General features: G+C 38.1%; 1 protein-coding gene across 2 annotated transcripts in view; it reads left to right on the top strand.

Moving 5' to 3' along the window:
- Nucleotides 1–12442, top strand: part of Armh4 (armadillo like helical domain containing 4) — a 108898-nt gene that overhangs the window by 16728 nt on the left and 79728 nt on the right. For both annotated transcript variants that reach the window (XM_042682553.1, XM_042682551.1), the window contains exons 3-4: nt 6823–7074; nt 8287–8487. In XM_042682553.1, coding sequence (XP_042538487.1) covers nt 6823–7074; nt 8287–8487 — 453 coding nt within the window. The remainder of the gene's footprint in view (nt 1–6822; nt 7075–8286; nt 8488–12442) is intronic.

Raw genomic sequence — 12442 nt, 5'->3', positions numbered from 1 at the left:
GCCAAGTAGTCCAATTAATGGAAATTTTCAAATTTGTAATGTTTTATGAAGTGCTGTTGGGATTTACTTCAAATGATGAGAGATCATTTGATAAGTGATAAAAGAAATATTGAGTTTTGCAAAATGAGTTTGTGTGTGTGTGTGTGTGTGTGTATGATAGAGGAGTTTGAACTCAGGACCTTATACTGTCACTTTCACTTGCACTGTCATTGGCCTTTTTGCTTTAGACTGGTGCTCTCCCAGTGTTTTTGCTGGTTAATTAAAATTGGAGTCTTACAGACTTTTTTCCACCAAGTCTGGCTTGGGACTGTGATCATCCAGTCTCAGCTTCCTGAGTAGGTAGGATTGCACGTATGAGCCACCAGTGCCTGGCTCATGTTTAATTCATTTTTAAACACGGAAAGCCCTACTATAAGTTTTCATAGAAGCTTCTAGAAAATAAATTTTGTCAAAAAACCCGCCCCACCCTCAATGAACGGCAATAAATGCACGCAGTGGCAAAAAAAAAAAAGAAAAAAAAATTTTGTCAATTTATTTTAAAATAACATTAAATAAGTTGTGATCATGTGACCATGAAGATATTTCTAGAGAATTAAGTAATATAGTTGTAGTTTGTGCATTGCACAACTAAATCCATAATTATTATGTTCTAACCTTGTTCTAGCTTCTACAGACATAGAGTAAAGAGTCAGATGGGTTTGATAGTAATCAGATTATTCTGATATGGACTATATTCCTTGGTCATAGTCACCTCAATAACTACCACAATATCTAGTATTCAGTAAATATCATGTCAGTGCATTGGTAAATGAAGACAGAGAATCATTCAGACTGGAATCATATAATATGATTAACTACCTTGTCCAACTTAAAAAGTTTCTCAGTATTCCTCATAGAGAGGAACAGTCATGTTACTCCCTTCACTTTAATTTTTTTAATCCTGTACAGTTAAAATGAATGTGAAAGACTGTGGTTACTGACAATGGTAATTATAGAAAGTCCATTTTCTGGTGATTATAAGTATCTTTAAAAAAAATAAACACCTCAAATGTCAATCATTTTAGAGACTAGGGACTACTTGAAGACATTACCTTTTTTTTTTCAGGACAGGCAATGATCTTGGTGTGTACTTTGGGACGATAGTCAAGTCTTCTAATTCAGCTAGTTTTTTAGAGAGTTCATTTGAAGAGCAAGTTTTAAAAGTAATCTCTAATATTGTATTATATTCATTTTTCTCTGTAAGAAGTAGGGAGAGTGGGAAATGTGGAATTTTAAATGTTAAAGATTTTAGAATTCTGTTACTATTGCTATCAGTTGTTATTTGAGGGACTGTGGACTTAAACACTTCCTGCTCTGTCATAGAACTATGAACATAGACCTTTTGATAATGAAGATAACATAGAGAACATATGCTCCTTAAAAATGACAAAACAGCTGGGCACTGGTGGCTCATACCTATAATCCCAACTGCTTAGGAGGCAGAGATCTGAGGATCGCAGTTCAAAGCCAGCCCAGGCAAGAAAAGTCTATGAGACTCTTATCTCTAAGAAACCACTCAGAAAACCTGAAGTGGCACTATGGCTCAAGTGGTAGAGTGCTAGCCTTGAGCTGAAGAGCTGAGGGACAGGGCCCAGGCCCTGAGTTCAAGCCCCACACTGATCCAAAAAAAAAAAAAAAGACAAAACAACATATGATTATCTTCTGTTGGCAAACAGAACATGGTCCTAGGTGCTGGAGGTATAAAAAGACAATCCTGGCTCTTAAGACATTTACAATCTTATTGGCTAAAAAAAGAAAAAGGAAAAACTTAAATCATGAATAAAGAACAATGATGAAGTTCATGTAAATCTTACCCTAACTTATTTTCTACAATCAGATATATTGACCTATAAAAATATATATAACAAGCTGTTCGATTCAAAAGAAAAAATAAAGGAGTCCCAGATGCAACGGTACCAAGTTAAAGATTTTTTTTATTTTTAAGCAAAAGCCAAACTTTAAAGCAGAGAAACTGTTTTCCAGGAAAACCATTTTGTGGTAATAAGACATAGCAAAATGTCATTAAGTGAAACGTGGAGAAAACTTTTCTCAGCTATACCTAGATTGTTGTATACATTACTGCACTTGCTAATATGCTATGTATCTGGCATAAATATTTTAAGAATGACAGGTAATGAGGTCTGCTGGAAATTGAAGTTGTAGAAGTCAAGAAATATCTGAAATTTCCAGAAGAGACCCTCTTAAGAAGATGGCAAATCTTCATCCTTTTTTTTTTTCTGTTTGTCTTTATTGTTTTTTTTTATTGTGAAAATACTGTACAGAGGGGTTACAATTACATGGGCAAGATAATGAGTACATTTCTTATCAAGTATTGTAGTCTCCTCCTTTGTTTCCCCTTCCCATCCCATCCTTCCCCCAACCCCCCAAATCTTCATCCTTAAAATAGTCTTAACAATGTATCTGAGGAAATTTGAATGGCCCTATGATAAATAACAGTTTACCCTACAGCACTGTTTTACTCCCTGTTTAGGTTGGACCCTTTTCAGATCTAAAAGCAAGTGCAATCTCCTTTAGCGGTTACTCTGAGTTTTTCCTGGGGCATAGTGAGCATGCTGGCTGTGTCCCTTAGACAGGAACCCTAGCCTTTCTGAATCTAAGTTGTTAAGTAAGTTGGGAGTAATAATAGCTGATACTTATTGAATACTTTTAATTTTAATTTAATTTTTTTTCTTTGCCAGTTCTAGGGCAGTTTTTGGGCATTGTCCCTGAGCTTCTTTTTTTTTTTTTTTCAATGGGGACTGTTACTCTGTGTGTAGTGTTTTACTTCCACTAGTTTTTTTTTTTTTTATTTTAAAGATACTATACAGAGGGTTACAGTTACATGAGTGAGGTAATGAGTACACTTCCTCTTGAACATTGTTACCCCCTCCATTGTTTTCCCCCTACCATCCCCTCCCTCCCTCCCCTTCCCCGAAGTTCTTTTTTTTTTTTTTTGATTGTGATTAAGTGATTACATAATTTCAAAGTCAAAGTTCATTCTAACTTTCCTGGAGCAAATTGTCTATCACAGTCTGTAGTATATAACAGTGTTCACATGTTATATACCATATTTGTGATCAGCAGCATGGGGATATTTAGTAGTGGTTCAACCAGATGAGCGGGAGTTCTTTGTTTCTTAAGTCCTGTTAGTTTTGTCGTATCACCTAACCTTTTGGATTTAGCATCCACTTATCAGGGAGACCATGTACCGTTTGTCTCTTCGTTCTTGGCTTACCTCGCTCAACATGATTCCTTCTAGCTCCATCCATTTCCCTGCAAATGCCATTATTTTGTCATTTCTAATGGCTGCATAATATTCCATTGTGTATAGATACCACAATTTTTGGATCCATTCATCTGTGGTGGGGCACCTAGGTTGTTTCCATATCCTAGCTATTGCGAACAGTGCTGCAATAAACATGGAGGTGCACGTGTCCTTGTATATTGGTTCCTGTTGTTCAGGGTAGATGCCTAGAAGTGGTATGACTGGGTCGTAAGGGAGGTCAATCTTTAGCTTTCTAAGGACCCTCCAGACTGCTTTCCAAAGTGGTTGTATAAGTGTACATTCCCACCAGCAGTGTAATAGGGTTCCTCTTTCTCCACATCCCCTCCAGCATTTGTCGTTGGCTGATTTGTGGATGTGGGACATTCTGACTGGGGTAAGGTGGTATCTCAGGGTTGTCTTTATTTGCATTTCCTTCACCACCAGGGATGATGAACATTTCCTCATGTGTTTCTTTGCCATTTTTATTTCTTCATTTGAGAGGTCCCTCTTTAGTTCCCTTGCCCATTTAGTAATTGGTTTGTTAGGTTTGGGAGGGATTAGTTTCTTGAGTTCCCTGTATATACAGGATGTTAACCTCTTGTCTGATATATTGCTGGTAAATATTTTTTCCCAATTCGTTGGTTGTCTTTCTAGCTTAGTTGCGATAGATTTAGCTGTGCAGAAGCTTTTTATTTTAAGGTAGTCCCATTTGTCGAGTCTCTCTCCAACTTGTTGTGACCCTGGGACTCTGTTCAGGAAGTTCCTTCCTGTGCCTATTAGTTCAAGTGTCTCTCCTACTCTGTCCTGCAGTAGTTTCAGAGATTCAGGTTTAATGTTAAGGTCTTTAATCCATTTTGAGTTGATGTTGGTGCATGGTGATAGGCTGGGGTCCACTTTTAGTTTTCTGCATGTGGCTGCCCAGTTTTCCCAGCACCAGCGGTTGAAGAGGCTGTGTTTCTTCCATTGTATGTCTTTGGCTCCTTTGTCGAATATCAGCTGGCTGTAGGCCTGTGGATTTTATCTGGATCTTCTATTCTGTTCCATTGGTCTTCGGGTCTGTTTTTGTGCCAGTACCATGCTGTCTTTGTGATTATAGCTCTGTAGTAGAGTTTGAAGTTCGGCATGGATAGCCCTCCCATATTGTCTTTATCCCCTAGAATTGTTTTGGCTATTCTAGGTCTTTTGTTGTTCCATATAAATTTTTGGACTGTTTTCTGTATTTCAGTGATGTACGTCATTGGGATTTTAATAGGAATTGCATTGAATTTGTATATTAATTTTGGAAGTATTACCATCTTTGCTATATTAAGTCGGCCTATCCAGGAGCATGGGAGGTCTTTCCATTTCCTAGTGTCTTCTGCAATTTCTTTCTTTAACTTTTTATAGTTCTCATTAAATAGTTCTTTTACATCTTTGGTTAGGTTAATTCCTAAATATTTTATTTTTTGGGAGGTTATTGTGAATGGTGTTGCTCCCTTTATTTCCCTCTCTTCCTGTACGTTATCAGTGTATAGGAAGGCAACTGATTTTTGTGGGTTTATTTTGTATCCTGCTATTTTGCCGAAGTGACTTATGATTTCTAAAAGTTTGGGGATGGAGTTTTTGGGATCGTGGAGGTATAGTATCATGTCGTCTGCAAAAGGGATAGTTTCACTTCTTCTTTCCCTATGCGGATCCCTTTAATGTCCTTTTCTTGCCTTATTGCCCTGGCTAAGGGTTCTAGGACTATGTTGAAGAGGAGTGGAGACAGTGGGCATCCTTGCCTTGTTCCTGATTTTAGGAGGATTGGTTGTAGCTTTTCCCCATTAAGTATAATATTGGCTATTGGTCTGTCATAAATGGCTTTTATTGTTTTTAGAAATGTTCCTTCTATTCCTATTTTCTCCAGAGCTTTTAGCATGAATGAATGTTGAATTTTATCAAAGGCCTTTTCTGCATCTGTGGCGATAATCATGTGATTCTTGATCTTGGCTCTGTTGATATGTTGGATTACATTTATTGACTTACGTATGTTAAACCATCCCTGTGTCTCTGGGATGAAGCCTACCTGATCATAGTGTATTTTTTTTTTTATGTGTTTCTGGATTCTGTTAGCTAGAATCTTGTTAAGGATCTTGGCATCTGTGTTCATCAAGGAAATTGGCCTGTAATTTGAGCTTCTTTTTTTGCTCAAGGCTAGCACTCTACCACTTGAGCCATAGCGCCACTTCTGGCTTTTTTTTTTTTTTTTCTGTTTCTGTTTATCTAGGGCTTCATGCATACTAGGCAAACACTCTACTACTAAGCCACATTCCCAGCCCTATACCAAGTATTTTACAGGTTATTTTGTCTTTATAATAGCTCTATGAATTAGATGATAACACTGTCCTCATTTTATAGTTGTGGGATAACAAGTAATTTGTTCAGGGTTTACAGAGCAAATAAGTGGCTGAATTAGAATTCAGACCCAGTAAATGCACTTTGTTGCTTGCATTCGTGGAGTTCATTTGCGCACTTCCCATGGAATGATATTAGTTTCCACATCCTCTTAGTCCAGATGAGCGGGGCACAAAATAGTATAATACAGTGTGCAGTCAGTACTGAGTATGTGGCACATAACAGACACTTAGGAAATATTAGATATTATAATTATTATTCAAGTTCCTTTTCCCTTCAGATGTGCAAATGTGAAAAGAATACTCATACAAGATTTTTTTTTTTAAGACAGAGTCTTAAAAGCTGTGTAGCTAGCTCACACCTATAATCCTAGCTACTCAGGAGGCCAAGATCTGAGGACTGCAGTTAGAAGCCAGCCTGGACAGAAAAGTCCCTTTGTGACTCTTATCTCCAATAAACCTCTCAAAAACCTGAAGTGGCGCTGTGGCTCAATTGGTAGAGTGCTAGCCTTGAGCACAGGAGGCTTAGGGACAGCACCCAGTCCCTGAGTTCAAGCCCCACAACTGCCAAAAAAAACCAACAAAACCCCAAGTATGTAGCTTAACCTAACCTTAGATTCTTAGTCTGAAATTTTTGAGTGCAGTTTAGTTCTGTATAACATGCTTAGTTGTTGACTTTTCTAGTTGCTTTGGATTTTATTCTAGTTTATTCTGACAATTTTGATCTACAACATTTTTTGGTGTGTGTGTGTGTGTGTGTGTGCGTGTGTGTGTGTGTGCAAGTTCTGGGGCTTAAACTCAGAATGGAGGCTCTGTTCTTGAGCTCTTTTAGTTGTACTGCTTAAGTCACAACTCTACTTCTTGCTTTTTGGTAGTTTATTGGAGATAAGAGTTTTTCAGACTTTCCTGCCAGTACTGACTTCAAATTACCATTTTTATATTTCAGCCTCTTATGATCTACAACCTTTAAAAGCACCAACAGTGACATTTCTTTATGAGCCTTTGATTTCTGAATTTTTCCTTTGGGCTTTCCCAATCTCTGACATAGCTGCTATAATCTTATCCCCAATTTATTCATCATGTGGTAACTTTTTAAGTATGGGGATTTGGTCCATTTAAAAATGTTTCCCCATGCACTTTAAGACATCATCACTGAAGAGATGACGACTGCTGTGGAAGACCCAGAAGCCACCTTACCATTGGCGTCACAAGAGCAGACGGCCATCCTCGAGGTTACCGGGGACAGTGGTGAGATTGAGGAAGGCAAGGGGTCCCTGTCACCTGCTCCTGATGCTGCTTTTGCCACTCAGTGGTCCAGAGGATGGGAGCTGCTGGCCACTACCGCTTCCACCACAGTTGTCCCTTTGTCTCACGAAGTCACCTCTTCTGCAGAAGGTCTGTAAGGGAGGGAATGGGGCTCAGTGTGTTGGGGGTGGATCTGTTCTGTAAGGAACAGAAGTGAGGCTGTGTTGTATTATAGACAGGCTTTTGAGGACTTACTTCTTTTACTTCATATTCTGCAACCATATAGTCTGTTGTCCTTTGGCTACTGTGTAACATTCCATTATAAAAATGCAGCATATTTATTCACCCGTCTGTCTACTCACCTGGTGATTGGATTTGGGTCATTTCTAGGTTTTGCTACTGTAAATATTGTTACCACTAACACTTTGTGCATGTTTCTTTTCTGTTTTTGGTTCTGGTACTCAGGGCTTTGTACTCTCGCTTGGGTTTCTTGCTCAAGGATGGCATTCTGTCCCTTAAACCACACCTCTACTTCTGTGTGGAGGATTTCCTTCCCAGAATAACCTAGGTGTGGAGTCGCTGGCCATAGGGGTGTATGACTATTTGACTTTTAAGAGCCAATGCCGGCTTTCCTAAATGGTTGCCCCAACTTATATTCTCACCAGACCCTGTTCCATGTTCTGGGAGCTTTTAAAAAATTATTCTCAGGCCAGGGAGATCCCAAGTTAGAAAGTTGGAATGTGTGAAAAGCTAAAAATCTACATTTGAAAAAATCACCTTAAAAGATTTATGATCAGCCAGGTTTTCTTTTCTTTCTTGGTGGTAGGGGTTTGAACTCAGGGCCTGTGCTTCCTAGATCAGCTATGTTTCCAAGCTACTACTACTATCTATAGACTTGGGAATGCCTGGAGCTATATTTGGAAGCCATGAAAGGAGCCTGTTTGCCACACATATCCATACTCTACTGGCACTTTGCCATGATTTTGGGAAACATACGTGGTTCTTACAAAGTAGAATTTGGCATATATTTAAAAATTTCCTGCCTTTAACTTCTTAATGTGACTACAATAGTCTTCTTGCAACATCTGTAATATTGTCAATAAAATAAATGGGAGCTTAACATTTAAAAATAAAGTTTTGATTTAGATAATATATTCTCCTGGGTAATAAAGTATGGATAGCTGTGGGTAGCTAAGCTGTTAAGATGTGGAAAAGAAGAGCTAGGCTAAATGTTAACTTAGTGTAAATGAGGTATTCATTTTGTTAGTCCTGTTTTTTTTTTGCTTAAAATGAAAATGCACATGTTTATGTTTTCCATAATGAATAATTTGTAGATCAAGTTTTATCTTTTGTGTTTGGCAGATCTAATGGACACCATCACAGGGCCAAATGAGTTTATACCAGTTTTGAGCTCTCCAGTGACACCCACTGGAATAATGGAGGAGGTGCCCAGCATTTCCCCAACGCTTCCTGTTTCTGAGCTACCATTTGAGAGAACGGTTCCATCTATTAGCCATGCTAATACAGCTGCCTCCTATGGCCTGGACCAGCTGGAATCAGAAGGTATCCATTCTTGGAAGAGAGTCTTTTCTGGGACTGATTGAGTGTGTCACTGAGCAAATACTTTTGAGAAATGATTAAGTAGATCTGTTCAAATCATACGTCGGATTGTGGCTAACTAAATCTAGCCAGCTACCTCTTTTTATATGGCCTGTAAGTTAGGAATTGTGTGTGTATGAGTGTGTGTCTGTATGTATGTATATGTGTGTGTGCGCATGCGCATGCATGTGTTTGCATGCTTGTTCTCCTACTGAGATTTGAACTCTGGGCTTCATACTCCTGCTTGGCTTTTTCTACTCCAGGCTGACACTTTACCACTTGAGCCATAGCTCTACTTTTGGTTTTTGTTGATTAATTAGAATTAAGAGTTGCATAAACTTTTCTGCTTGGGCTGGCTTTAAATCATGATCTTCAGATTTCAGCCTCCAGAGTAGCTAGGATTACAAGTGTAAGCCATTGACACTTGCTCTAAGCTTGGTTTTTACATTTTTAAATCATTGAAAAAAAAACACAAATGTATGTTGTCACATATAAAAATTGTATAAAATTTAAATTTCAAAATTCATGAAGAAGCTTTATTGGAACAGAGCCATACTTGTTCATTTGCATATTGCCTATAGCTAATTTTGTGCCAAAGCAAGTAGAATTGTAAAGCTTTGATAAAGACTAAGTGGCCCAGATACCACATTTATAATATGGTTCTTTATGTAGAACAAGTTTGTTGACCTTAGTGTCTATGGACAATCTTCAATTACAATTGAACATTACAATTATTTGGAGAGCTTTTAATGAATCCCAGTGATTTAGATTAAGTTGGTAGGGGGTGAGATTTTTGGCATCAACACTAAAAAAAGAGTGTCCTAGATAATTTCAGTATTCAAGTGGGTTGAGAATACTAGGTTTAAATGTAGAAGTTGAATTTTTCTTACCAGGTTCCTTGTTTTTTGCCTGGAAGTTTTAATGAGTATTGATTTTAATAACACAGCTCTGTTTATTCATACTGGGTTATTCTCTCTTGGTAACATCTCTGGGTTAATATGCTCTACTATTTGGAGATAGGCAGCTTTTTGATTATTAAAGCTGAGAATTTCATGCCATATTGCACTTTTCAAGACTCTGGGATTGCTTGTGAAAAGGGGTCTTGGGGCACAGCTGTCTTTATCTATCTATCTATCTATCTATCTATCTATCTATCTATCTATCTATCTATCACAATCTTGTAATTACTATAGTGAATGTTTTGATAGATGAACATACCTCATGGAGGTACAAAATGTCAAGATATCTGAGGTGCCAGCACACTCACTTGGAGCACAGGTAAGCTTTTGGGCACCCCATTAGTAATTTTGATGTTTGATGCTTTCAGGAGACAAGGTGTGCTGTTATTTTATGCTGTATCTTCTCAACTACAAGAAAGGAGGTTCAGCTAGTTTGTAGGGGACTATTGGAAGCCTTCAGGGTGGCACTGGTAATCTGTATGTGGAAAAACATGACATGTAAAGAGCCTAGAGAATTCCATAGCAGAATGCTAATTCAAGAAATGGACCAAAGCAGGCCTGAAGGCTAACACCTCTGTGCTCTGCATGAAGACAGATGCTACGTGAATTTGAGTTCCGTATCTGCCTGCTCTCCTTGATGCCATCTGGAAAGAGCAGGTTTTCTGAAATTAACCTGAGTTAGAGATGACAGCTTGGCTTGGCAGCACTTTTAAATCAAGGAAAAAATTAGATTTGTGAGTAATCTATACTTGTGAAACTGCAGCGACTTTCTAAATTTAGTAAGTGATGGAAGTTATATTAAAATATGTTAGAATTTTCTGATGTGCCTAAGAGTTCCTGGTGTGCGAGTTCTTTTCTTCTACATAATTCTATTTCAGCTTCTTTTTGAGTATATATTTTGTCAGTTTTTTAATCTAAATTATGATCCTTGTCAAGGTTTCTGAAAGACATTTTTTGCTTAAGATATATTCTTTTTGCTACATTGTTGGGCTTAAGATTTTGAATGAGCACATCATTTCTCCTAGCTCTGAAGATACACTAATTAGGTTTAAATAGTAAATGTTAATAATATCACAATCTTATGCTGGTATAACTAAAGCTTAAAAAGCTGAACAGACCATGTTAATTTAAACAGGTGAAACTACTAGATTCCTTGATATGTTCAGGTCCTCTATTTTTAATATCTATTTTTCTACCTTGCCAGGAATATAAGTGTAGCTTGAGGCAAAGCATTTTAATTTTAACATAGGATTTCAGCCACAGGAAGAGCATTGTTCTTCTCTAGAACATGTATTAGTTATGTCAAATTATCTTTGGCTGCCTTTCAAATAGTAATCTCTGTTGTATGTGGCAAATGACATACAATTCTCCACCTGAATATATGCAGTGGTAAAGTTGGACATGGTGCATGCCTATGATTCCAGCACTTGGAGGATTGTGTTTGAGGCCTACTGGAGCTGCAGAGCAGGATTCTGTCTTGAAACAAAGAGATATGTTTATTTAATGATGTTATGATTGTCTTTATATGTTATTTTAAGATCTTTCCTCCCTCCTAGGAATCAGGAGTATTCCTCTAAAGAATGAGATATATTTCTCAGTGGGATTTGGAAAGAGACATGCTTTTATTAGATACTAGATACCAAGGGCAGAGCATTTTAAGGAACTTTCTGAATCCATTGTCCAATTTATCCTCTAAGAGATAAATAACATCCCAAACCAGCAACATTTTCCTCCTTTCCCTTTAGTCATCAAGATGACTTAGAGTGTCATTAGTTTCTCAAGCCATAACAAAGTACCACTGCTGAGTAGGATAAAAAAATAGAAACTTGTTGGGTGCTGGTGGCTCATACCTGTAATCCTAGCTACTCAGGAGGCTGAGATCTGAGGATCATGATTCAAAGGCAACCTAGGCAGGAAAGTCCATGAGAATCTTAACTCCAATTAACTACTAGAAAACTGAATGTGGTGCTGTAATTCAAAGTGGTAGAGTGCTAGCTTGAGAACAAAAGCTCAGGGACAGCACCCAGGCCCTGAGTTCACGCCCTACGATTGAAAAAAACCAGAAACTTATTCTTGTGCACATCTGGAGCCTAGATGCCAAAGTTAAAGTACAGGTGGGGCTATCCTTGTCCAGCCTCTAAGATAGGAACCCCTTTGCTTTTCCAGCTTCTGGTAGACCCTGCCATCTCTTGGCTTGTGGTAGCATTGCCCTAATCTCTTCGCATAGCTACCTTCTCTCTGTGCTTTGTGTCACCATGCCCAAGATTCCCTCCTTTTTTCCTTTTCCTTTTCTCAAGGCAAGCACTATATCACTTGAACCATAGCTCCACAGCCCCACAGCTCCACTTCTGACTCTTTGGTAGTTAATTGGAGGTAAGAGTCTCACTGACTCCTGCCCCAGGGGGCTGGCTTCCAGCTGGTGTCCTTTTTTTAATAAGGATCATCAGTCATTAGATTTGGCCCCATGCAAATTAGTGACTTTTAATTTGACTATATCTAACAAGACCCTCTTTCTTGTTCATTGGTGTTGCTGGTTAGGGCATGAAACACATCTTTTGGGGACACAATTCAATATACAACAGGGGTTCTGCTCCCAAAGAATTTGCCAGTTGGTTGGAAGGCAGACATGCTTGGTCTCTGGAACATTCACCTGAGTGATGGTAAATGGTGGATGGGGAGAAGGTGTGATGTATTTTACATTTCTTAGTCATTGAAGAAAGCCTGTCTCTTAAGTGCATGTGGTTTTGTACATTTTTCAGTGTCTTTTACCTTGTCAGCCAAAGTGCTGTTTGATTTTTAAAGAGCTAATGCTTTATCATTCACCTTGCCTGGAACATTTTACTTCTGTGCATGCATTTTTTTTTTCATAGTAAAATTTTGGGATGATTAAAAATACATTATACTTATACAAAACTCCACTAGAATTGTAGTTAGCATCCTTGAAATACAAAGATGTCAAA

Source organism: Dipodomys spectabilis, unplaced genomic scaffold (assembly GCF_019054845.1).
Source record: "Dipodomys spectabilis isolate Male_0828 unplaced genomic scaffold, ASM1905484v1 ptg000073l, whole genome shotgun sequence".
In the NCBI taxonomy this organism is placed as follows: domain Eukaryota; kingdom Metazoa; phylum Chordata; class Mammalia; order Rodentia; family Heteromyidae; genus Dipodomys; species Dipodomys spectabilis.
The sequence above is the reverse complement of the archived record's forward strand: the minus strand, read 5'-3'. Positions and strand labels throughout refer to the sequence as shown.